Source organism: Pristiophorus japonicus, chromosome 14 (genome assembly GCF_044704955.1).
Source record: "Pristiophorus japonicus isolate sPriJap1 chromosome 14, sPriJap1.hap1, whole genome shotgun sequence".
NCBI lineage: Eukaryota > Metazoa > Chordata > Chondrichthyes > Pristiophoridae > Pristiophorus > Pristiophorus japonicus.
In genome coordinates this window covers 30,242,408-30,270,117 of record NC_091990.1, presented here as the reverse complement: position 1 = coordinate 30,270,117, position 27,710 = coordinate 30,242,408, and the positions used below count along the sequence as shown (strand labels likewise).

At 44.0% G+C, this 27,710-nt stretch overlaps 1 protein-coding gene across 2 annotated transcripts in view; it reads right to left on the bottom strand.

Moving 5' to 3' along the window:
• Window positions 1–27,710, bottom strand: part of rhd (Rh blood group, D antigen) — a 47,051-nt gene that overhangs the window by 5,963 nt on the left and 13,378 nt on the right. For both annotated transcript variants that reach the window (XM_070899082.1, XM_070899083.1), the window contains exons 3-9: window positions 25,864–26,014; window positions 24,273–24,420; window positions 16,309–16,469; window positions 11,271–11,408; window positions 9,776–9,900; window positions 5,882–5,961; window positions 726–799 (exon numbers count right to left, since the gene is read on the bottom strand). In XM_070899082.1, coding sequence (XP_070755183.1) covers window positions 726–799; window positions 5,882–5,961; window positions 9,776–9,900; window positions 11,271–11,408; window positions 16,309–16,469; window positions 24,273–24,420; window positions 25,864–26,014 — 877 coding nt within the window. The remainder of the gene's footprint in view (window positions 1–725; window positions 800–5,881; window positions 5,962–9,775; window positions 9,901–11,270; window positions 11,409–16,308; window positions 16,470–24,272; window positions 24,421–25,863; window positions 26,015–27,710) is intronic.

Genomic DNA, 27,710 nt, shown 5'->3' with positions numbered 1-27,710 from the left:
GCTCACACTGCCACCCAACTTAGTGTCATCCGCAAATTTGGAGATACTGCAAATCAAGGGATATGGAGAGAAAGCAGGAAAGGGGTACTGAAGGAATGATCAGCCATAATCTTATTGAATGGCGGTGCAGGCTCGAAGTGCCGAATGGCCTACTCCTGCACCTATTTTCTATGTTTCTATGTGCAACTTTGTTTCCAGAGTGTAAACCAGGCTGCCGATGCACTGTTGCCTGTTTTGTACTGCCGCCCAAGCCAAATTTCACCCCCATTATTTTTGCAGAGACCACAGTCAGTAGAATTCTGCCCAAAAAATATTGTTTAAAATACTATTTATAACTTTTTAAAATTCATTCCGGGATGTGCGCGTTGCTGGAAAGGCCAGCATTTATTGCCCATCCCTAATTGCCCTTGAGAAGGTGGTGGTGAGTCGCCTTCTTGATCCACTGCAGTCCGTGTGGTGAAAGTACTCCTACAGTGCTGTTGGAGAGGGAGTTCCAAAGAACCAAAAAGAATTGAGAATTCACATCCAAAACAGTGCTGCTGTACAATATATTATGTGCACCAGTCAATAATTATTCAAAAATTAACAAACTCCTTCACTGATAATTTGAACCTGAGTAAAATGTCATTTAGAATAATTAACTCAAAATGACAGCAACATTCCCCAAAGGAAAATAAGGCATTTCTGGGTGTGGGTCCTATTTGCACAGGCAATTTTCTCCTTACCTGCCAATATGCTTGGTCATCATAGCATTTTAGATCAGGGGGCTGCTTCCAAATGTTTAACTTCAGAATAAAACCTGCAAATAAAAAAAGGGGAAACTTGCATAAGTTGCATCCTTAAAGGCACAAACTTTATTCTTTTAAAAATATATTCAAGTTCCACTCCACGAATTAAGTATCTAAACCAACAACCCAGTGCCATAATGGGGGTGTGCTGCATTGTCAGAGGTGCCAAAATTTGAATAAGGTGTTAAACCAAGGCTCCATCTATCTGCACTGGGGCTTAAAATGGATGTTGCACTAATCCAGGAACAGCAGTCAGCCAGTTCCTTCTGTTCTGATCAACATTTTTCCCTCAAGCAAAATTAACAAAAGCAAATTAACTGGCTATTCATCTCATTGGTGTTTGTGAGATCTTTCTGTGTGCAAAATGGCTACCACATTTGCCTATCGGACAATAGGCCACAGTAATCGCACTTCGAAACATATCACAGTACGAGACACCTTGAGACATTTTTGAGAAACATGATAAAGCACTACATAATTTAATTCTCTTTTCCAAGTAAACTAATCCTGTGAGCATTGCAAGTCCTTTTAGCATCAGTGAGCGTGGTTTTCTACATTGGGCTCTTCACAATGCTTATGAACAGGTGAGGTCGTTGCCTTGGATACACTTTCATTTGCCATTGGTACAAACAAAATGGTTGGGTTTTTAATGAGTCTTAACTGAAAAGCAGCAGTTCCAGCAAGGTCTTCTATTACATCCATGGAATTCCAAATGTATGATTTAACAAACATGCATCATGGTGTTTTTTCTGAGCCACATGTTATTTGGGTAAAGGTTAATACTGAGGAATGAGAGCCTGATGGTTAGTTTCATCTTCAGATGATCCAAAGCCAGATTTGAATTTGAACCTATCAGGATATTTGTCTTTCCAAGATAAGAGGAAATGCCAAATTTAACATTAAGAAAAATATATATTGTAAATACTGTTATTAACTATTCTTTGCTCTTTTCTTTGTTCTCAGTATGTGGGCACATTTATTGCCCATCCCTAGTTGCCCTGACAGTGAGACTATTGATCAAACAGTTGCAGATAGGTGGGCCGAGAATGCTTCCCTGAGGAACTCCTGCAGTGATGTTATGGGACTGTAATGACAACCACGACCATCTTCTTTTGGGTCAAGTATGACTCCAGCCACTGAAGGGTTTTCCCTTTGACCTTCATTGACCAGTTTTGGTCCATACTTGGTCAAATGTTGCCTTGATGTTGAGGGCAGCTATACACATCTCTCTTCTGGCATTTAACTCGTGTCCATGTCTGGATCAAGGTTATAATGGGGTTTGTCACCAAATGGTTTTGGTAGAACCTGAACTAAGCATTGGAGAACAAGTGAGTAGGTGTTACTTGATGGCATTATAGATGACTCCTACTATTATTTTGCTGATGATTTGGAAATTGTTATTAAGGTAGCACATGGCTGAGTTAGATTTATCCTGTTTTTTGTAGGTAGGACATATTTGAAAGAAAGACAGACTTGCATTTATATAGCGCCTTTCACGACCACCAGACATCTCAAAGTGCTTTATAGTCAATTAAATACTTTATAGATCGTAGTTACTGTTGAAATGTGGGCAACGCGGTAGCCGATTTGCGCACCACAAGTTCTTGCACACAGCAAGCTCCCACAAACAGCAATGTGATAATGACCAGATAATCTATTTTTGTTATGTTGATTGAGGGATAAATATTGGCCAGGACACCAGGAATAACTTTCCTGCTCTTCTTCAAAATAGTGCCATGGAATCTTTTACATCCACCCGAGGGAGCAGGCAGGGCCTCAATTTTAACATCTCATCCGAAAGACGGCACCTCCGACAGTGCAGCGCTCCCTCAGCACTGCACAGGAGTGTCAGCCTAGATTCATGTGTTCAAGTTCCTGGAGTGAGACTTGAACCCACAACCTTCTAACTCAGAGGCGAATGTGCTACCCACTGAGCCACAGCTGACACAGAACTTGGGCAATCTTCCAGGTAAATGCCAGTGCCATAACTGTACTGGAACAACTTGGCTAGGGGAACAACTAGCTCTGGTACACAGGTCTCCTGCACTGCAGCCAGGATGTTGTCAGGACCCATAGCCTTTACTGTATCACATGCACTCAGCCACCTCTTAATGTCACCTGGATTGAACTGAACTAGCTGGACACTGGGATCTATGATAGTGGGGACCTTGGGAGGAGGTCGAGAGAGATCATCCACTTGGTACTTTTAGCTGAAGACACTTGCAAACACTTGCCTTGTCTCTTGTACTCATATTCTGGGCTCTACTATGGCTGAGGATGGTGGTGTGCATGGACACTCCTCCTCCTGGTTGTGCACCATCATTTGACCAGATGTGGTCGGGCTACAGAGCTTTGCTCTGATCCGTTGATTGTGGAACAGCCAAGCTCTGTCTATAGCCTGTTGCTTTAAGTGTTTAGCATGCAGGCAGCCATGTGTAGCAGCTTTACGTGGATCGTACCTCATTCTAAAGTATGCCAGGTGCTTCTCCTGGCATGCCCTGCTACACTCTGCGTTCACCAAGGATGCTTTTCTGCCTTGATGCTGACTGAAAGACACGATTCTGGGAGTATGATTACATCAGGCGGTTGCTTGACTAGTCTAGGGAACAGCTTTCCCAACTTGGGCACCAGATGCTGGCGAAGATAACTCTGCAAGGTTGACTGGGCTGAGATTGCCTCGGTCTTATTCTGATCTTGTGGCTGAGTCATCTCCGATAGGTCCTTCCAGTTGTCTTCATATGATTGAATTATGTAGTGATTACTTACAACTTGCTCGGCGAAGTCAGAGGGCAGTAAGAGTCAACCACAACGTGTGGGACTCGAGTCACTTGTAGGCCAGACTGGACAGAGGTGGCAGATCCCTTTTTCTGAAGGGTAGCAGTGAACTGATTAGGTTTTTACAGCAATCTAGGAGCTTTCCTAGTTATTCTTCCCAACTTTGATAAAGAATTTTAAAAGAATAGTTTAAAAAAAACGTCCATTTTTATTAACAAACCCATCACCGATTAAAACTACGCTATTGGGACACAGGTGCAATGACCTGTATGACCTGTAGATGGAGTGATTGTGCTCTTTTATAAAGTAGTACACCCTGTGTGGCTCAGTGGTGAAATGTATTGTCTCATCATCATAGGCAGTCCCTCGTATTGAGGATGACTTGCTTCCACGCCGAAAAGGGACCTAATATTCCAGGTCGCGAACTACATCCTGAAGGGGTGGAAGATGCCAGTGCATGGATTTTTTTAACGTGTGGTGACCGTTGCACAACAGCCACCACACGGGCTTGGCAGAGCTGGGTCTTGTAGCAAGGGTTAACCAGGACGTCGGGAAACCAGGTCTGCTGCACTGACCCAGTGCGCACACATAGCGCGGTGTGGGCTGGCCCGTGCTGTCCCTGGGCCCTCGGCTCTCCTGGGCCATGAACTCTCGCCTCTCCTGGGCCCTGCTTATGTCGCTCCGCAATCTCTCGCCACTCCTTCGCCCCGACCTCGCCGCTCCTGCTGTACCTGTCCACGCTCCAATCACCGATCTGGACTTTGATTATGACCCTCTTCGCTGGAGTGGCGACCCCGACCTGCGTGAGAACACCAGCGGCAGGTCGGGGCCATAAAAGGAGCGGCAAGCGGCTTCGGGAGCAGCGTGCAGGCACTGGGAGATTATTTCAGGGAGCAGCATGAGCTGGTGCAGGAGGGCGACTCAGCTCCACTTCCCCGCCCGCTCCCCATAACCCCTTATTCCCTTATCGGTTAAGAAGCTGTCCATCTCTGTCTTAAATTTATTCAATGACCCAGCCTCCACAGCTCTCTGGGGCAGAGAATCAATGCATTGTCTGAGAGGGTACTGAATCAGGAAGGTACTATGTTTCGTATCTCTCAATCTGCAAACTTGAAAATCACTGACGGAGATCTAAAAATAAGAAACACTTTATTTTTACAGCATGGTGTTATGATTATTCAAATAACATTTTCATTCATTACTTATGTACTTCCAACAAATTTAATGCTTTGTTATGGTTTCTACAAAATCAAATGAAGGAAGTTTCATTCTGGAATGCATTTGATTTGTTAAAACCTTTTTTGTAAGGTTAACGCTACCCCAGGTGCACCACGATGCCTTACTTATGTTCTTACACCATTAGCATTCACAATTCAAGAGCTTGTATCCTCTGTCCCACTGCACAAATGTGTTCCCAACCTCCTTGTGATCACTGTCACCATCCAATCTGTCTGTGACAAAATCCTCAAGGATTGTGCCAGGCTTGCCTCCCACTCTCCAGTACCCCCAAGTAAAGGGAAACTTTTCATTCCTGGAAACAAGTGTCACAGAGCAGGCCATGTAACCAAGCTCCATCATCAATGATAGGTGCACTCGCTCACTTTTACCGACCATGTAGATCATCTTCAAAGATGTCGCGCTGTCTGTGAGGACTAGGGGGCATAGCTTAAGAATAAGTGGTCACCCATTTAGAACTGAGAGGAGGAGAAATTTCTTCTCTCAGAGGGATGTAAATCTGTGGAATTCTCTGCTCCAGAGAGCTGTGGAGGCTGAGTCACTGAATATATTTAAGGTGGAGTTAGAGAGATTTTTGAAAGATAAGGGAGTGAAGGGTTATGGGGAGCGGGCAGGGAAGTTGGGCTGAGCCCAAGATCAGATCAGCCATGATCTTATTAAATGCTGGTGCAGGCTCGAGGGGCCAAATGGCCTACTCTTTGTTCTTACACCATTAGCATTCACAAGGTTGTTGCTATTCCCCTTAACCTAGTCCCGAAGAATATATAATTAAACTTAATGTGACTCCTTTCCTTGTCACGAAATTGTGTGTGGCAAAGAGCTGCATTCTAAGAATGTCTGTCTAGATACTAATTTAATGTCAGCAGTGACACAAATCTGCTTGGAGTTCATTGTGTAGCTTAGCAACTGATGAAAGAAAACTAGAATATCACTGGGAGGGAGGAGGCATGGGTTTTATGTTCCTGATATCATTCAGAACGAGTTAAGGCATTTTCCTGCACACAGATGTTGTACCATCACACTCCATAAATGACAGCTACATTATTGAAATTCTATCTATATAAGATATTTTACAAACTCACCTGTGATTAATCCTGTTAGAATGCTCATTGCCATGGTAATAAACATAGCTGTCTGCCAGTATTCCGTATGTAACATCTTTCTGAAAGCAAAACATCCACAGAGCTTAAAATTGTGACAAGAAAACTACAGGCATACCTTTGACGTCTGCATTGTTGGTGGGGAGTCTCAGCCACCGGCAGCAGAGATTGGTCATTGAGACACACAATATTAAAATGAATGCTGAGAAAATGATGGGCAGTGCATGCCGGAATTTACGATTTGTGCTTCGGGTGGACTTGTGAAGTTACACCCTCATTTAGAAGTCGCAGATCCCAGGAAGCTTGATAACCTATCTATGACATAGATGCTTCTTGGACAAGAAACCAAAAGATTTTGCGCTTATCAAAGTGAACAATGTGACTGCTGAGGACTAGGATACCTTTCCAACTTTGGTACCAGTGACAGTATTAAGCCGGATCTCTAGAATTCTACAACACCTCAAAGCCAATCGCTGTCACAAGCCAATCAATTACTGCAGCATATAATAGAATCACAGAATCTGGCAGCACAGAAGGAGGCCATTCGGCCCATCATGCCTGGGCCGGCTCTTTGAAAGAGCTGTCCAATTTAGCAAGGGAATATAGATTCTGCAGCACATTACCAAGTGAGCTAAATATGTTTAAGCCTTAAGAATAGTATAACAACAGCAATTTTTAGATTGAAGAACTCTCGAACTTTAATCTTATGGTCCCCAATGAGGAGGTGAGGGTACAGAGAGCAGCAGAGTAAGAGCTGAAGTGAGAACTGCAGCGGTCAGCCGCAGAACAGGAGCCAGCCAGCCTACAGCCGACCAATCAATCCATAGCCAGCTAGCCGATAAATCCCCAGGGCCTGATAGTCTGCATCCCACAGTACTGAAGGAAGTGGCCCTAGAAATAGTGGATGCATTGGTGATCATTTTCCAACAGTCTATCGACTCTGGATCAGTTCCTATGGACTGGAGAGTAGCTAATGTAACACCACTTTTTAAAAAAGGAGGGAGAGAGAAAACAGGGAATTATAGACCGGTTAGCCTGACATCAGTAGTGGGGAAAATGTTGGAATCAATTATTAAAGATGAAATAGCAGTGCATTTGGAAAGCAGTGACAGGATCGGTCCAAGTCAGCATGGATTTATGAAGGGGAAATCATGCTTGACAAATCTTCTAGAATTTTTTGAGGATGTAACTAGTTGAGTGGACAAGGGAGAACCAGTGGATGTGGTGTATTTGGACTTTCAAAAGGCTTTTAACAAGGTCCCACACAAGAGATTGGTGTGCAAAATTAATGCACATAGGATTGGGGGTAATGTATTGACATGGATAGAGAACTGGTTGGCAGACAGGAAGCAGAGAGTCAGGATAAACGGGTCCTTTTCAGAATGGCAGGCAGTGACTAGTGGGGTGCCGAGGGCTCTGTGCTGGGACCCAAGCTATTTATATTATACATCAATGATTTAGATGAAGGAATTAAAAGTGATATCTCAAAGTTTGCAGATGACACTAAGCTGGGTGGCAGTGTGAGCTGTGAGCAGGATGCTAAGAGGCTGCAGGGTGACTTGGACAGGTTAGGTGACTGGGCAAATGCATGCAGATGCAGTATAATGTGGATAAATGTGAGGTTGTCCACTTTGGTGGCAAAAACATGAAGGCAGAATATTATCTGAATGGTGGCAGATTAAGAAAAGGGGAGGTGCAACAAGACCTGGGTGTCATGGTACATCAGTCATTGAAGGTTGGCATGCAGGTACAGCAGGCAGTGAAGAGGGCAAATGGCATGTTGGCCTTCATAGCGAGGGGATTTGAGTATGGAGCAGGGAGGTCTTGCTGCAGCTGTACAGGGCCTTGGTGAGGCCTCACCTGGAATATTGTGTTCAGTTTTGGTCTCCTAATCTGAGGAAGGATGTTCTTGCTATTGAGGGAGTGCAGTGAAGGTTCACCAGACTGATTCCCGGGATGGCAGGACTGACATATGAGGAGAGACTAGATTGACTGGGCCTGTATTCACTGGAGTTTAGAAGAATGAGAGATGATCTCATAGAAACATATAAAATTCTGACGGGACTGGACAGCTTAGATGCAGGAAGAATGTTCCCGATGTTGGGGGAGTCCAGAACCAAGGATCACAGTCTAAGGATAAGGGGTAAGCCCATTTAGGACTGAGATGAGGAGAAACTTCTTCACTCAGAGAGTTGTTAACCTGTGGAATTCCCTGCCGCAGAAAGTTGTTGATGCCAGTTCATTGGATATATTCAAGAGGGAGTTGGATATGGCCCTTATGGCTAAAGAGATCAAGGGGTGTGGAGAGAAAGCAGGAAAGGGGTACTGAGGTGAAAGATCAGCCATGATCTTATGGAATGTTGGTGCAGGCTCGAAGGGGCGAATGGCCTACTCCTGCACCTATTTTCTATGTTTCTATGTTTCTACAGCCAATCAATCCGTAGCCAGCCAGCCTACAGCCAATCAATCAATCAATCCATAGTCAGCCAGCCACACTGCAACTGCTACAGACACCCCACCAGCTAGGCCGTCAGCACCATACATCACCAGCATGCAGCCAGATTTTTAGTTTCATATATATCTTCCACAAATATATAACCGTGTATTGAGACTGATGATGGCACTTTTATCAAAGATGACTGCCCTCCAGACTTTTGCATTTAAATTTAGAAAAGGAATGCTCCAATTTTTTAAGTTCAACGTGTGTAATGATGGAGGTCTTCCCCGCAGCCATTCCACCTGACATGTGCTGCACTGGCCCAGCCATCAATTTGTGGCTGTAGACCCAGATCAGAGACAAAACAATCGAACCTGCGAATCAGCAGGGGCTGGAAGAAATGCTGGCACCCACCAATAAGAATGGGAGAAAACCCAGCCCCGGCCCGAATACAGCCTCTTTCTGATCCTATGCGAGGAGAAATTCTAATGCAATTTCCACTGCTATAGAATCATGGGGCTCTGGTACTGGCACTCAGGGATGCCGTTGGCCTTATATATCTGTCACAAAATGTATCGTATCCAAAACCTCAAGAACCTCATACATCTTTTTTTCTATTTTTCACATCAGCAGAGACAAATTTCAAGGCCATAAAGGAAATCCCCTTGCAGCTTAAATTCAAATGCATGTTTAAAGTTAATGATTAGCAAACCTACGATTCCTGCAGTGGAGACTGTTTACTTAGACATCCCCAAAGGCAACTAACTGTATATTTGGAGGGGTAGGCACTTGGCAATTGGCTTTGCACTTATTAATCCACTGTACACGGCTTGTTCAGAATGAGGCAAATGACACTGTTCTCTTACTTTTCTTTAAAGCTACAAGTTCTCTGTGAGAGCAGAAATCCAAGAGCTTAGGGACCCCATGAGACTTGGGGAACACTGTGAGTCTAATGAAAATGAGAATGGCTGATTAAAATTACCCTTGAATCAGTCTAAAAGCAACTTTACCACAGTCTGTATAATGTGGGAGTGCTTGATTCTGACACAGGTACAAAAAGCAGAAATATTTAATTCTTCAGCACAAATTTAAAGAAAAAGAAAGGAACTGGCAAAATAAATGGAAGATTTCTCTACTTAAGGGCAAACTAGACTGAAAATAAATTTGAAAACAATATAAAGTAACAGGGAACAAAAGAACGGAACTAGTGGAAAATTGAAGTAAAATTTCGCTTATAAAGCAACACAGACCATACCAGCCGAGAAATTACACTGTATATAATTAAGAGCCCCTAGATACTTAATGCATTTATATGACAAACCCTTTATTAAAATGTTAGATAAAGTCAATCTTGTACAAATATGTTACACATTTGAATGCTGATATCACACAGCAAAAGGCCTTAGACATTTTATTTATCATAGAAAGTGAAAACATACCTTTGCAAATCATCACTTATGGAAAGTAAGATGATGTATACTATGCCTCCTATTACTCCAGGCAAAGCATGGGTATATAAAACCCCACAGGTATCATGCACACCCAAATATAATTGAAACATGGCCTAGAAGAGATGTTAAATTGTTAGGCGTTGTCTGCACACATGCACAAAGAGAGGAAACCAAACAATACTTTAGAGTACTCCGAATAAGATTGACACAAATTAAGACTGGCAAATGCAAGAATGGATCTTTGGCAGTGAAAATGAGATCGGTTTGATATTGAATGCATTTAAAAAAAAAAGATTTAAAAAAAAGATTTTATCCCCTTCTCCGCTGAAAGTGTTGACTCTTGTTTGTGTACAGTTTCACATACTCCGAGCTACATCACGGCAGGCGAGCCCCAGGAGGGCAGAGAAAATGCTTCAAGGACACCCTCAAAGCCTCCTTGAAAAAATGTAACATTCCCGCCGACTCTTGGGATTCCCTGGCCCAAGACTGCTCAAAGTGGAGGAGATGCATCCGAGAAGGCGCCGAACACTTTGAGTCTCTTCGCTGGGAACATGTGGAAGCCAAGCACAAACAGCAGAAGGAGCATACGGCAAATTAAGCACCCAACCCACCCGTCCCTCCAACCACCGTCTACCCCACCTGTGACCGAGACTGTAGATCCCGCATTGGTCTCAACAGTCACCTGAGAATTCATTTTAGTGTGGCAGCAAGTCATGCCTAAGAAGAGTACAGTTTCACATACGCCTGCAGCCCTCTGGTACCTGATACAACTGGCCATTCTTCACATGTAAGCTTTGACACTGAGTATCAGCAGGTACCTGGATGTGCACCAGAGCCAAACATATTCCTGCTCTCCACACTTGTGCACTCTCCAGTACGAGTCACTGATCAGCGATCAGGAGTAGGAACTCTGGCTGATATTTTTTCCCTGCCTTGTTATAGCAGCCCAGTTGCTCCACAGTTATGGCGAGCCAAGTCAGCACAAACCAGAGATCAAACCTGGGACCTAGCGGTCTGCATGGATGAATGCATTCTTACACTGACATATGCTCACTGCATTTGGCTTGCTTAGCCAGAAAGCTTCTCGAGCAGACTTTCTACAATCTGTTTCTGATAGCCATCTGTGTATAAACAGTAAGTGTCATAAAATCCAGTAAATTGGTTGCATCAGTTTAAAAGATACACTTGTGAATTTATGTGGGGCAGCCAGTCAATGTAAGATCAGCTATATTGACGCTTTAGTTCCTAGACTCGAGGTTTACTTAAAAACCTACAAAAAAAGATTGGATTCACCGATTGGACTTGACAGGATTGTTTGCTGTTGACCAACAACTCCTGAAGTCTTACTGCCCCATGGTCCTGCATCCTTAATTATCAACTTTGATGTATATTTCAACAGAGAAAGACAGTAAATAAAAATAGATGGAATAACTGTACATCCATAAGCACATGTTACATTTAATGATTTATTTTTCAACATTACCTTCAGGTACTTGAACCCCAGGGTGCAGAGAACACCAGTAATCAAGCCGATTATCATTGCGATGTAAGCAGATGGTATCAGAGGAGCAGAAAGTCCAACAGCGACTCCTCCTGCCAGTGTAGCACTACGGATATGTGACTGTAGGGACACAATTAAAACAATTAGTGTAAAGCACCAATTATTTCTGAATCATCATTTTATACACAAAAATGTTGTCCAGTTCCGAAGTTAATTTTTCAAGTTTTCACATGTTAGTTTTGTACATTGGATTTGAGAGCGTGTTCTAATACAGAGGTGCTCACTTTTATTGGGACCACAGTCTCCAGCAATAACTTGCTTGAGGGCCACTCTCACTGACCTCTCATAAACTAATGCCCTGTGCTTAATTTGTTTGCGCTTTTATACTTTTTCGACTGCTCTCTGTTTTTCTCTGCAACTTCCCAAAAGCTGAGAGGCTCTAAATTCAGGCCCACGGATACATGGAGCTGGAACTTTGTTGCAAGCCACAGGTGAAGGGCAGGTGCACTGTAAGTACCAATATTCTAACATCTTTTTCTGATATCGGCCATGTCAGCTATGGCTCAATTGGTAGCAATCTCACCTCTGAGTCAGAAGGTTCTTGGTTCAAGTCCCACTCCAGGGACTTGAGCACAAAAATCTAGGTTGACACTCCAATGCAGTACTGAGGGAGCGCTGCACTGTTGGAGGTGCCATCTTTTGGATGAGACATTAAACTGGCTAAGTCTGCTCGCTCAAGTGGACGTAAAAGATCCCGTGGCACTATTTCGAAGAAGAGCAAGGGAGTTATCCCAAATGTCCTTACCAATATTTATCCCTTAATTAACATAACAAAAACAGATTATCTGGTTATTATCACAGTGCTGTTTGAGGGAGATTGCTGAGCGCAAATTGGCTGCCGCGTTTCCTACATTACAACAGTGACTACACTCCAAAAATACTTAATTGGCTGTAAAGTGCTTTGAGACGTCTGGTGGTCGTGAAAGGCACTATATAAATCCGGTCTTTCTTATCTTTCTTAATCACAGATTCTGTTTTTACCACAAAAAGCTAAAATTATAAACGAAGCAGTTAAGCTCTTTCTGATTTTACCTCAAAATGACAGATGACAAATTCAATTGTTTACTTTAAATACAACTTTGTTCCTATGGTCCCCAATGTAATGTATTTGCTTCATGGGTTCTTTGCTTAACAATTAGTAGCAACACATTGCTATTAAGCACTAGTTGGTTTATTAACAAAGGTTTAACAATCACTCTGCACATTACCAGTTCATCGACTAGACTCACAACCACATAGTGGATGACCTAGATCCAACTGACTGGGGTTTTATTGAGTCTTGTGAGCATCACGTGACTGGCTAAGCTACTCACAATGCAACAGCTCTACAACTATTTTGGTGTAAAACAATAAATCAAGTGCCCACTTATTAAAGGGGCACTAGAATCGACAAATTAACCAATAAAACTTTTTAAACAATAAATGGTCAAATTAAAATTTGGTTGCCGGGGTGATGATGCACTCCAGCTTCTCTGGTGCCCACCTCTCACGGAAGGCCACGAGCGTACCGGTGAACACCGCGTGCTCCATCTCCAGGGACACCCTGGCTCGGATGTAACTGCGGAAGAGAGGCAGGCAGTCAGGCTGAACGACAGCCCGCTACTTGGATCGGTTAATGGTTACCATGGCCATGCCCAGGAGCAGCCCTTCTGACCTGTCCGCTTCCCTCCGCACAGGATGAACAACAGCTCTACAAAGCTATGAGCATACTCACAGGTGCATACATTGCACCCAGTAAATTAATTATTTCCAGGGGGTGGCCCACACAGGTGGCGTGCACACAAATAGAGCGTGCAGCAGAGAGAAAAAGCCAGAATCGCAAACAATAATAGAGAGAAAACTGTAAACTGAGTCAGAACACAAAGTGAAAGCAGAACGAGGCAAAGGAGTAGAAGAAGCACAGAGCAGTAGAATCAAAGCCAGATTTAAAAGAACAAAATAGTCAAATGAAGAGGCTAGAAAGTCCGGCTGTATATTGCAGTCTTTCCAATCTGCCTTGTCGTTGCCTCACCCCAAATCCTAGGTTGGATGATCTATCTATTGGGCAGGTGCCCACACCAGCACTGTCACTACTGGGGCATCTGCCATAGACCCGGCCAGATGTCACAGCGAATCTTCACCACTCCAGACAGGCAGCAGAGAAAGAAAAAAGAAAGACTTGCATTTATATAGCGTCTTTCACGACCACTGGGTGTCCCAAAGCGTTTTACAGCCAATGAAGTACTTTTGGAGTGTAGTCACCGTTGTAAGAGGGCCACAGGTCGATCTGGCCAAAGATTGGAGCTGCTCAAAAATGTTGTACCAAAGCTCCCTTGCAAGGGAGCCCCAGATTTGAAAGTTTGAATATGGCATTATGGGGCTCAAACAGTGCCCAGTATGATACATACAGCTTACAGGCACGCATACCGCTGGCCACATAACTGGCAGGGTTTCCAGTGTGCATCCAGGATCTTGTCAGACACGCCCTGTAGTGTATGCAGCTGTGGGTATGCTCACAGGTTTGTTGAGTTGTTGCATTGTGAGTGGCTTAGCCAGCCACGTGATGTTCACAAAACTCAATAAAACCCCAGTCAGTTGGGTCTAGGTCATCCACAATGAGGTATGCAGTTGTGAACCTAGTGGATGAACTGGTAATGTGGAGTGTGATTGTTAAACCTTTGTTAATAAACCAACTAGTTCTTAATAGCAATGTGTTGCTATGAATTCTTAAGCAAAGAACCCATGAAGCAAATATAAGAAATATAAGGATTGGGTGATGGAATTGGAAACCCCACTCCCACCTCCCCATTGGATGTTCATTTGGGAGCCAGGTTCCACCCCATTTTACAGCAGCATTGCTCCTGGCATATCCAATTGCCACTCCAAAAAGGAGTGGAAGCTCTAGGCTCAGAGATTTTACATTTTTCCTGCAGAAAGCATTGACTCCTTACTGGCGTGTAGTCCCACAGGCACCAGGTGCCCTCTGGTACCTCGCCCAATCTGCCAGTTTTATGTGTGAGTCTCGACACTAAGTGTTAGCAAGCTGTTTAAACACAGGAGGCATCGCACCCATCCTGGATCCTGACCTCCAGTGGGCGTTGCTGGTTCTTTGGTCGATTGCCTCGTCCCTAATGCAAAGACACCAGAAACAATTGTAGGGCTCCTTGTCTGAGATCAATAAACTCAACACCGAGTGAGAATCGGAGTTATGACCATACATGAGCTGAATGGCCCAGCTAGTCGTTATCTAAACCTACTGTGCCATTTGGGGAAGCTTTGATTTTTCAAGTATCTAAGGAAAAAAATACCACTTTATAAGCAAGACTGAGGAACATGGGAGAGTGTTGCATTGAGGGTATGCCAGGCCACGCCTGCTCTCAGTTCTTGAGCAAATAGTGAAGTAATTGCACTTGTAATTTGTTTCACTGTCATTCTTTAAAAGAAAGAAAGACTTGCATTTATATAGCGCCTTTCATGACCACTGGACGTCTCAAAGCGTTTTACAGCCAATGAAGTACTTTTGAAGTGTAATCACTGTTGTAATGTGGAAACCGCAGCAGCCAATTTGTGCACAGCAAGCTCCCACAAACAGTAATGTGATAAACATAGAAACATAGAAACATAGAAAATAGGTGCAAGAGTAGGCCATTCGGCCCTTCTAGCCTGCACCGCCATTCAATGAGTTCATGGCTGAACATGCAACTTCAGTACCCCATTCCTGCTTTCTCACCATACCCCTTGATCCCCCTAACTCCTTTTTGAATATATTTAGTGAACTGGCCTCAACAACTTTCTGTGGTAGAGAATTCCACAGGTTCACCACTCTCTGGGTGAAGAAGTTTCTCCTCATCTCGGTCCTAAATGGCTTACCCCTTATCCTTAGACTGTGATCTCTGGTTCTGGACTTCCCCAACAATAATGATCAGGTAGTCTGGTTTTGTTATGTTGACTGAGGGGAAAATATTGGTCCAAGACACTGGGGATAACTCCCCTGCTCTTCTTCAGAATAGTGCCATGGGATCACCTGAGAGAGCAGATGGGGTCTCAGTTTAACGTCTCATCCGAAAGACGACACCTCCAGCAGTGCAGCATTCCCTCAGCACTGCACTGGAGTGTCAGCTTAGATTTTTGTGCTCAAGTCTCTGGAGTGGGTCTTGAACCCTCAACCTTCTGACTCAAAGACGAGTTGCTATCCACTGAGCCACAGCTTAAATAAATAAGAAAAAATAGAAAAGATATCAAATTTACAAGAAGAAGAATGGCCAACACTGGATATTTGAAACAAAAACAGAATCTGAAGAGGAAAGAGAAGCTGATATTTTAGGTGGGACCCTTCATCAGACTGAAAAACCCAGATGTTGACCTATCTTTGTCTTTTAGAGGCTTTCTGGTTCGCTTTATTCCTGCATTTTCTGTTTTTGTTAAATAGAGTCATGTGGAAAACAATTCCCAGTGGGGTTTATGTATCAAATAAGATAGTAGTTTAATAAAGATGATTTATGCACGTGAGAAGCAGAAGTATTGTAGTACTGGAGCACAGCCTTTCAGATGAAACATTAAACTGGGACTTGTTTCCCTGTCCCAGTGAACAAGAATATCCTACTTTGGTCAAACTTAAGCCCAGGTTTGTGAAGAAACAATACAAGGATGTAGTATCTTGGCACAGTAGTAACATACTTGCCTTCAACTCGTGCATTGAACATACAGTTCATCTTAGTCCCAAGTCTGTTTAATACTAAAATGAATTGCATACTTACCACACAAGCTTAAAAAAAAGAGCTATTGTTTAAGCACTGTGCTTTAATGGTATATATTTTTCACTTTGAGTGAATAATGAAGCATTGTGATCCCACTCATTGCATCTCAGATTAACAACTTGGTAACAGCAGTACAGTAATTATATGGCGGAGACAGGGTAGCTGGCACTGCTAGAATTCCGATAAACACAGTTAAGCGAAGTAAATGAAAAGTATTCTGTTACCATGTCTATTTTCCCTTCTTTATGGATATGACTGGAAATCGCGAATGCTGCAACAGTGGAAGCAGCCAAGGCATAGTAGGTGTTGAAAACGGCTTTATCCTGATCCGTATCGAGAAGTGCTGCATTGAAACTGGGCCAGAACATCCACAAAAAGATAGTGCCTGCGGACAAGAGGAAGAATTTTAGTCACTGGACTTCGAACTGGAGGATATCTAACACGCAGCCTCCTGTTGTATGGAAACCACACAAGGAACAATAGTAAATACATCTTAGAATTTTATCTACTTATAGCAAACACTTTCACAACATATTATCGCAAAAGGAACATCTTCTTTATGGATTTCCTGGACAGTTTCTGAATCATCAGTTTGATTGGCTGTTTCCTAAATTATAATAATAATGCTGCTGCTTTTTCGATATTTTGCAAAGTTTTTCCTTTTATATGTTTTGAGACATTAGAAGCAAGACATGAGCAAAACAATAACCTGCCTGTGGTTAGATGAGTTAGACTGGGGTCCTAGAATCTTACCAAAGCAGAGTACCCTTTTGAAACAGTTCTATCGGACAAGTAGATGTGAATGACCTTCAGATGAAATGATAGCCTGAGGTCCCATCTGCCTGTTCCAGTGGTTGAAGGGAAATGTTAAACATCCCTGGCACAATTCAAAGGTCGGAGAGTTTTCTGGTAGCATGGTCAGCCTTCCACCCTCAACCAATGCCACCAAAAGCACATTGTTGTTTATGACATCTCGCTGCAAGGAAAATGGCTGCCACATTGACCTATGTAGTAACAAACATTAAGTATCGGTAAGGACAATGGTGCCTCTGGGGAGTGCAGCCAGAGCCAATTCCAAGGCACCACGAGTGGCTCAGCTGCACAGGGGGGAGGGAGGAAGAACAAAAGAGCCCTAGTGATAGGGGATTCTATAGTTAGGGGAACAGACAGGCGTTTCTGCGGCCATAGACGTGACCTCCGAATGGTTTTGTGCCTCACTGGTGCCAGGGTCAAGGATGTCACAGAGCAGATGCAGGACATCCTGGGGGGGGGAGGGTAATCAGCAAAAGGTCGTGGTCCATATTGGGACCAACGACATAGTTAAAATAAGGGATGAGGTCCTACAGGAAGAATTCAGGGAGCTAGGAAGAAAATTAAAGGGTAGGACCTCAAAGGTAGTAATCTCCGGGTTACTACCGGTGCCACGTGCTAATGAGTATAAGAATAGAAGGATAGAGAGGCTGGAAAGTTGGTGTAGGAGGGAGGGCTTTAAATTCTTGAGGCATTGGGATCGCTTCTGGGGGAGATGGGACCTGTACAAACCGGACGGGTTGCACCTCAATAGCGCCGGGACCAATATCCTCATGGTGAGTTTTGCTAGTGCTGCTGGGAGAGTTTAAACTAGCTTGGCAGGGGAATGGGAACCTGAGAACAAATTCAAAAGGGAAGGAAGTAAAGCAGAAATTGTATAGCAAGAATCTAGAACGTGAATCTGTAAGAACAGAGGAAACAGAGCTTAGTATGTAGTGAGCAAGGAGGTCTTCCTGTGCTGAATGTAAGGAGTATAGCAAATAAGGTGGATGAGCTAAGAGCACAGGTAGACACTTGGGAGTATGACATTATAGCTATTACAGAAACATGGTTGAAAGAGGGGCAGGTTTCGCAGATCAATATTCCTGGCTACAGGATTTTTAGACAAGGTAGAGAGGGGGTAAAAAGCGGGCGGAGGGGTGGGGGGGGCAGTGTTGCGATACTGATTAAAGAAACTATTACAGCGGTAAGGAGGGATGATATGTTAAAGGGATCATCAAATGAGGCCATATAGGTCAAATTAAACAATAAAAAAGAGACGATCACACTGCTGGGCATGTATTATAGACCCCCAAACAGTGAGAGGGAGATAGAGGAGAGTAGGCAAATTGCTGTGAAATCCAAAAACCATAGGGTAGTAATAGTAGGGGATTTTAACTATCCAAATATTGATTGGGACAAATTTAGTGTGAAGGGTATAAAAGATGTGGAATTCTTGAAATGCATTCAAGAGAACTTTTTTAATCAGTATGTAGCAAGCCCAACACGAGAGGGGGCAGTCTTGGATTTAGTTTAGGGGAAAGAAGCTGGGAGAGCACTTCGGTGCCAGTGGCCATAATTCAGTCAGATTCAAGTTGGTTATGGATAAGGACAAGAATAAGCCTGGAATAAAAGTTCTGAATTGGGGAAAAGCTAATTTTGCTAAGTTAAGGAGTGATTTGGCCATGGTGGACTGGAAACAGCTACTTGTGGGTAAATCAGTGTCGAAACAGTGGGAGGCATTTAAGGAGGAGATCCAGAAGGCTCAGGCCAAACATGTACCCTTAAAGAATAAGGCTGGGAAAAATAATTCTAGAGCCCCCTGGATGTCTAGGGACTTACAGGAGAGGATTAAGATAAAAAGGGACGCTTATGTCATATATCAATGGCTAAATATTATAGAATCTTTAGAGGAATATAGAAAGTTAAGAGGCAAAATTAAAAAGGATATTAGAAATGCTGAGAGAGAGCACGAGAAATTCTTGGGCAGTAAAATTAAGGAAAACTCTAAGATGTTCTATAAATATATTAAGAGTAAGAGGGTAACGCAAGAAAGGGTAGGGCCTATTAGAGGCCATGAGGGTAACCGTTTTGTGGATGTGGAAGATGTTGGGAGGGTTCTTAACGAATACTTTGCATCTGTTTTCACAAAGGAAAGGGGCAATGCAGATACTACTATCGAGGAGGAGTGTGATATTCTGGATGAAATAAATATAGTGAGAGAGGAAGTATTAAGGGGTTTAGCAGCTTTGAAAGTAGATAAGTCCCCAGGCCCAGATGAAATGCATCCCAGGCTGTTGAGCGAAGTAAAAGAGGAAATAGCAGAGGCATTGACCATCATTTTCCAGTCCTCTTTGGATCTGGGCATGGTGCCGGAGGATTGGAGGACTGCTAATGTAGTACCATTGTTCAAGAAGGGAGAAAGGGATAGGCCGAATAATTACAGGCCTGTCAGCCTAACCTCAGTGGTGGGAAAATTATTGGAAAAAATCCTGAAAGACAGGATAAATCTGCATTTGGAAAGGCAAGGATTAATTAAGGATAGTCAGCATGGATTTATTAAGGGACTAACCTGATTGAATTTTTTGAGGAGGTAACCAAGTTGGTCGATGAGGATAGTGCGTACGATGTAGTATATATGGACTTTAGCAAAGCTTTTGATAAGGTCGCACATGGTAGACTGGTCATGAAGGTTAAAGCCCATGGGATACAGGGCAAAGTGTCAAGTCGGATCCAAAATTGGCTTGGAGGTAGGAAACAAAGGGTAATGATTGATGGATGTTTTTGTGACTGGAAGGATGTTTCCAGTGCGGTTCCACAGGGCTCAGTACTGGGACCCTTGCTTTTTGTGGTATATATCAATGATTTAGATTTGAATATAGAGAGTATGATTAAGAAGTTTGCAGATTACACTAAAATTGGCTGTGTGGTTCATAATGAAGAGGAAAGTCATGGGCTGCAGGAGGATATCAATCTCCTGGGCAGAGCAGTGGCAAATGGAATTTAATTCAGATAAGTGTGAGGTGATGCACTTTGGGAGGACTAATAAGGAAAGGGTATACACATTAAGCGGTCGGCCACTTAATAGTGTAGATGAACAAAGGGACCTTGGAGTGCTTGTCCACAGTTCCCTGAAAGTAGCAGGCCAGGTGGATAAGGTGGTTAAGAAGGCATACGGAATGCTTGCCTTTATTGGCCAAGGCATAGAGTATAAGAGCAGGGAGGTTATGCTTAAATTGTATAATACTTTGATTAGGCCACAGCTGGAGTATTGTGTGCAGTTCTGGTCACCGTATTATTGGAAGGACGTGATTGCACTAGAGAGAGTGCAGAGGAGATTAGTTCTGAGGACAGATTAGATCGGCTGGATTTGTTCTCATTGGAACAGAGGAGGTTGAGAGGAGACCTCATTGAGGTGTACAAAAATATTGAGGGGCCTGGACATAGTGGATAGTAAGGGTCTATTTCCATTAGTAGAGGGGTCTATTACGAGGGAGCATAGTTTTAAGGTGGTTGTTGGAAGGTTTAGAGGGGATTTGAGGGGGGTCTTCTTTACGCAGAGGGTTGTGGGGATCTGGAACTTGCTGCCTGGCAGAATGGTGGATGCAGAAACCCTCACCACTATTAAGAGATGGTTGGATAGGCACTTAAAGTGCAGTAACCTGCAGCGTTACGGACCTAGAGCTGGTAATTGGGATTAGATTGGATGACCTTTTGTTGGATGGAGCAGATGTTTTTATCGGGTTTTTGCCTCTCCCAGGAGATCACATGGCTCCGGTTGGGGTGGAATGTAGAATGTTTCAGGATAAGGGGTGTCGCAGTTGTGTGAGGCGGATTGGTTGGGCTGGGTGCTCTTTGCCTTTCCGTCATAGGTTTATGTGTAACCTTTAGGGCTGCTGACCAAGGGTTGTTTGGCTCTTTGTCGGCCAGTGCGGACACGATGGACCGAAATGGCCTCCTTCTGCGCTGTAAATACCTATGTTTCTATGTTTCTAATTCATTGCACATGAAGCATTTTGCGATATTTCTGATGTTATATAAATGCAAGTCTTTCTTCTTGCCAACATATAAAAATGAAGTGATTAAGGAGTGAAAAGGAAAAAAACGTCTCAGTTTTGACAATCTCTTTTTTCATTTTACTCAAATGTTTCCAGTTTCCCAAATCCATTGAGAACCGAACTCCTATTATTAACCTTTCAGAACTCGTCCTGCTAACCATCTCCTACACTCCTTGTACAATAAAAGCTTGTTATGGTTTTTGTCTCCCTCCTTTGTCACTTTAAGAGTGTTTAGAAATAGTTTCAACAGTGACAATGTGTTCAGAGTGTGATATGTCAGGTACTCCATAATTTGGTTTTCTTGCAGTTTAAAATTTTAATTAGGCTATTGTGGCTGTAGACACTTGCTGTGTTGCAATGTATGATGATGAGTCTTTCAAACTGCAATCTGTAAGACATGATCTGATTAGAATTAAAAAAAATTTCAGGATTGATGCCCAAATCTTTTAACAATGGAACCAGTAAGTCATCTATGATTTTAAAAAAAGTTTTATGCATACTAGTTTATCTCCCATGGTATTGGTACATGGTATTTGCAGGATTACTAAGGGGGTTAAATTCCGTTGCGCCCCGTTTTGCGGCGGTAACATCCAGGAGACGGGACTTTTTGCGCTGGGCACAGAAGTCCCGTCCCGCTCGCAAACTTCGGGTTAACACCCCTGGGAGGACGTGGAGCGCAAAGTAACGTGCTCTATTTTTTTTCTGAGGCGCTAGCAGAGCCGATGCGTAGGGAGCAGGGCGCAGAGCCATGCACCGGGACGCGTAACGCTGCTGCGTGGGAGGGGCTCTTCCCTTCATTAAAGGGCCAGAGCTACAAATTCTGCACTGGAAAAATGATCCTTCCTGGACCACCAGTGAGCGGGGGCGCCATGCCAACAGCCCGACACTCAAGCAGAGCGCCGAGCTGACTGATCGCGGCACAGATCCAGCGTTGAAACACCAATGGGGCACCCGGAAAAATCGACACCATTTATTTTTTAATGGCCGCCACCTCCCCTTTAAGTATCATCCCGCAAGAAGCCTGAAGGCTGGGGCACGTCCCCTGAAGCTGCCGCTGACATTGCCCGGCACAGCTTCGGGGGGGGGGGCAGGGAGGGGGGCTCCCCAGTTTTTGTTCCAGGGCGATAACGGGGCCCTGCGCACGGTGATGATGTTGTCATCGCCAGCGCAGGGGAGCGGGGTGCTACGGGTTACCGCCGCCACTAAACTGCCGTGAAATTTGGCGGGTGTTGTTATTTGCGCCCAGGGGCGCTAACGGGAAGTGCAAACAAACCGAATTTCTAAGTGAAAGGGGTTTAAAAGGTGGGGGATAATTGGATCTGGGAGTGCAGACATAATTGGATCCCCCATCTTAAAGTCATACATCTGTCCTTTGCTACTTTGACAATTGTGAACAAGGATTGCTTGTAGCACAAGCGTTTCTCCGCAGTACAGGCTGAGGAACTGAGAGATGCAAGTCTGAGGTGCTCAGCACCACCACTGGTGGGAGGGTATAATTGCAGTGAGACAAGTTAACCCAGGCAGTTTCCATTAAAATTGTAGACAAGGTCAGGGTGCGGTGGGGTGGGTCAGATTTTAACTATTGGGTAGCCGACCAGCTGAACAGCATATCGGGTGTGAGGGCATTTGCAAGGGCAAGATTGCGGGATTTACCCATATCTTGCCCAGCAAATGTCCTCAAAATTCTTGCGCCTGATAAAAGCAGGCGTATAGCCTACTGTTACAGGTGTAAGAGTTTAAAAAATACAAAAATATAATTCAATTAAATTTAAAAAACACATATTTTTAAAAACCCTGCCCACTACGTTACATTTATTTTTAACCATACTTTTTAAAAACTTTTAAAAAACACGGAATTTTTTTTTCCTCTAAGATATTATAACTTTCTTTTTAATTATGTGAGGTGTTTTTTTATTTTTTATTATATATGTTTAGTGTGTTTGTTTTTTTTTCTCATTAATAGCAATGAGAACTCGTAGATACAGAGCTCTCATTGCTATTAATAAGAAAACTGTGGAATACTGTACCTGATTGGCTGAGCAGTCACACGTGACTGCACTTTCTGTGTGGGAACCTGGAGGACGGGAGCGCGCTTCGCAGCGCGGGAAGAGAAGGCCTCCCCACCGGAATCCCACGCTCCTCCCGGACCACCAGGTACTTTCGTAGAAATGTTTCGGGTCGGAGGCAATTGTCCACGGGAAGCCTCCGCCCACAATTTCAGCCCCAATGGTAAAAATTGGCACAAGATTGAATATAGATTATATCGGCACTTTTGTAACTACTCCTGATATTTGCATTTTACACTTCTTAATGGATTTCCTGGGCAGTTTCTGAATTATCAGTGTGATTAGAGGTTTCTTGAAAAATTGTCTTTGAGTGTCAGCTGTGACTCAGTTGGCATGCCCTCACCTCAGAGTCAAAGGTTGTCAGGTTGTCAAGTCAGTGACTTGAGCATAAAGATCAAGGCTGGCTGTACTGAGGGAGTGCTGCACTGTTGGAGGTGCTGTCTTTCGGATGAGATGTTAAAACGAGGCCCCGTCTACTCTCTCAGGTGGATGTGAAAGATCTCATGGCACTATTTTGAAGAAGAGCAGGGGAGTTCTCCTGGGCCAATATTTATCCCTCAATCAACATCAGTAAAAAACAGTTTACCTGGTCATTATCACATTGCCGTTTGTGGGAGCTTGCTGTGCGCAAATTGGCTGCCACGTTTCCTACATTACAATAGTGACCACACTTCAAAAGTACTTCATTGGCTGCAAAGTGCTCTGGGACGTCCGGTGGTCGTGAATGATGCTATATAAATGCAAGTCTTTCTAAACACTTCACAAAAAGTTTGAAATCTATTATTATAGCACTGAGTACATGTATAATTATAATGATACTGCTGTTTTTCTAGAACATTTACTGAGGTTTTCCTTTTCTATACTTTGAAAAATAATTAGAAACTCACATAAGCAAACAAAAATCGGACATGATTAGATGGGTGAGACTGGAGCACGTGGTCCTAAATTCCTATTGGTGCAGAATAGCCTTTTGAGTAGCCTATGGGCAGGGAGTGGGACTTGCTGCAGCCTGGGACCTGACGCATTTTGGTTACTTTCTCATCGCACCTTGTCATTCCGCTCAGTTCTGAAGCATATCATGTGGTATTGGGGAGCATGAGGTGCGTGTTAGAAACCCTGTGGTGTTACACGTCCTGCACATACAGGTGCTAACTGGGGGTGGGGGCGGCTGAGGCAAGTGACAGAGCAGTGAGAAAACCTAGACCTTACAATAGCTGAAGGGTGCCCAAGATTACATCTTTGAATGCCAAAGAGGAGACTTAAATCGATACATACCAATCATAGAAAAGAGGTCAGATATCTGGAATGATCCTTCCTTTTCATGGCCGTTTTGCAGCCCCGGGCGATGGAGAACCTGTGAAACTATCAGTCCAAAAACAGCTCCAAAAAGATGCAGATACATGCCACTAGTTTTACGATCAACCTGTAATGGAAGAACACAAGAGCTTAAATCTGCCTGCATTGCAGTGAAATCATGAATTAATATTTGAACATTATTTTTCTTATTCTAAGTTGTTCCACAGCAATACTATGCATTGTGCTCCCCTCCAGCCCCACCGGCCCCCACCCCCGCCCCCCCCCCCCGCCCGCACCACCGGCTAGGGCTTACCTGGGGACGGTGGAGTGGCCGGAGAGGCTGCCGGTCTAAATTGGAGTAGTACATAGGAACAGGAGGAGGCCATTCAGCCCCTCGAGCCTGTTTCACCATTCACTTAGATCTGTAACTCAACTCCAGTTTACTCGCCCTTGCTTGATATCCTTACCCAACAAAACTCTATCTATCTCAGTCTTGAAAATTCACTTTGGCCCAGCATCCACATCCTTTTGAGTGAGGGAGTTCCAGATCCCCACTACCCTTTGTGTGAAATAGTGCCTCCTGATGTCACTCCTACATGGTTGCGTTCCTGTTTTAAGATTATGTCTCCTTGTTCTGGAATCCCCCACCAGAGGAAATAATTTCTCTCAATCTTCCCTATTGCATCCCTTATTGTTTTAAACCCCTTGATTAAATCATCCCTTAGGCACCACAGCTCACTGGAATTATTAAAAGTCCGACCTGAAGTCCAACTTCGGATGAGGCTCAGGCTTCCAGCTTCTGGTATGCACTTTGTGCGTGCTGACTGTACTTCACCTGAAAATGGGCCTAACTAATTTCTGAGTCTTGCTACAATTGTACAAGGCCTTGGTGAGACCACACCTGGAGTACTGTGCACAGTTTTGGTCTCTTTACCTAAGGAAGGATATACTTGCCTCAGAGACAGTGCAACAAAGGTTCACGAGATTGATTCTTGGGATGAGAGGGTAGTCCTATTTAGTAGATTGAGTCATATTGAGTACTCTCTGGAGTTTCGAAAAATGAGAGGTGATCTCATTGAAACATATAAGATTCTGAAGGACAGAATAGATGCTGAGAGATTGTTTCCCCTGGCTGGAGACTCTAGAACTAGGGGTCATAGTCTCAGGATAAGGGGTTGGCCTTTTAAGACTGAGATGAGGAGGAATTTCTTCACTCAGAGGGTTGTGAATCTTTGGAATTCTCTGCCCCAAAGAGCTGTGGATGTTGAATCGTCGAGTATATTCAAGACGGAGATAGATAGATAGATTTTTGGAATCCAGAGGAATCAAGGGCTATGGGGATATGGCAGGAAAGTGGAGTTGAGGTCAAAGATCAGCCATGATCTTACTGAATGGTGGAGCAGGCTCGAGGGGTAGTATGGCCTACTCTTGCTCCTAATGTTTATGTTCTTATGGTAGATATAAGAAAAAGCTGACATAGCACTTTAAGGAACGCTTATAATAGACATATTTTGCCCTCCTAATTTTTCACTTGAATGTGATTAATCTCCCTTCCCTCTTGTTTGCTTACCTCTAGCAAAAATTTCAGGAGCCATTTATTAACAGTGAAACATGTCACCTCCACAATGGTCATCAGGAGTAACTGCACAGGGCTGGTATTTCCCAGAACTGCTCCCATTGAGACCAGTGCAGATACTGCACTAAAGTCCGCATGGATTATACTGAAAATAACAAGAAGTCCTGTTAGTTAGGGTAAGCAATCATAAGAATGAACCAAACTCAAACGGAACCAGTTGGGGATAACGTGAAATGTGGTATCAGAGTCATGTAGAAACCATACACTGTAAAAATGCAGGCAAACACAGATTTAACTATCAGTTTCATTTTAGGCTGCAGTTACACGCTTTTGCATCAATGTGCAGCAGTTTCATACGCACATCAATGCAAACATTGGCAGCATAATTCAGGTGCTCATCTGATACCAAGCACACTCAAGCAAAGTGGTGTGAGACTGCTTTACATTGCTTCTAGTTTGCAGCAGCTGTGGTATAACTCCTGTTCAATGTGATGCTGCATTTCAAAAGTGCTTGAATAGTGCATTGGATCTCAGACAGATACAATATAACTAGGGTCTGGAGACCCTCCATACCAAGTGGCAGATACCATTCTCAGACACCAAGTGGCAGATCATTTCGAGTTGGCTAAAATTAAAAGAAAACGCATACTAACTGTGACAAGTGAAGTTTAGTGCCAGGTAGTTTTGGAACTTGAACTTAAAACATGAGAGTCTATACAAAGGTAATCGCTAAGTTAAGGGAACAGGAGCATAATGGTTATGTTACTGGACTAGTAATCCGGAGGCCTGGACAAATGATCCAGGATCATTAAATCCCACCACAGCAGCTGGGGAATTTAATTTCAGTTAATTAAATAAATCTGGAATAAAAAACTAGGGGCCGAAATTGCCCTACCCTGGGATTTGGGCACACGGTTTGAACTAAAGAAAAATTAGCATCCGGCAAGATGGGCCGCTAAATTGGGCTCTTAGAGCCAAAAATGTTTGTGCCGGTAATGAGGCGCTGCGCTCAGCTCATCAGCGTACCGTGTCACGTTGTCGTGCCACAACATTCCTCCCCTACTCTGCAGCCACTTTAGTGGTGCCCACTGGACCAACAGTGAGGGTGTTGGCCGGGCTGCATGTTAGCGGCTAGGCTGCTATTGCCGGGCCGAGTGAAAAGTCGGCCAACATAAAAAATATGGCAGCCGCGGCATTACCACCTCCCCTATAAGGCCGGCCGGGACGCCCCAACCACCACAGTGGCATCGCCTCACGACGCCCTTGCGACCCCCAGGGCAATTTCCCCCGCGGGCATAAAGAAGTCGGCGCAGGGCGGTGATGGGTCGGCACACAGGGCGATGACGTCATTGCCGTGCGCGCGCGCTGCGTTGGTGAGCTAATCGCAGGACACGGCACAAAGCACTTGTCACGCTCCAATCCCCGAGGGCAATTCCAGGGGTGAGCTCTTTGGCCGCCAAGCCCGGGCAAAAATCCTTTGGTGGCCTGTTAACGTCTCAGGGAGGAACTAATGGGCCTTTCTGAGAGGAAATTTCGGCCCCCGACTAACAGTAATGGTGACCATGAAACTACCAGATTGTCGTAAACACCCATCTGGTTCACTCATGTCCTTTAAGGAGGAAATCTGCCGTCGTTATCTGGTCTGGCCTATATGTGACTCCAGACCCACAGCAATGTGGTTGACTCTTAACTGCCCTCTGAAATGGCCTAGCGAGCCACTCAGTTGTAACAAATCGCTACAAGAAACAATAATAAGAATAAAACCGGACTGACCACCTGGCATTGACCTCAGCACCGGCTCCGAACATGACAACGGCACACCCAGCCCACTCGACCCTGCA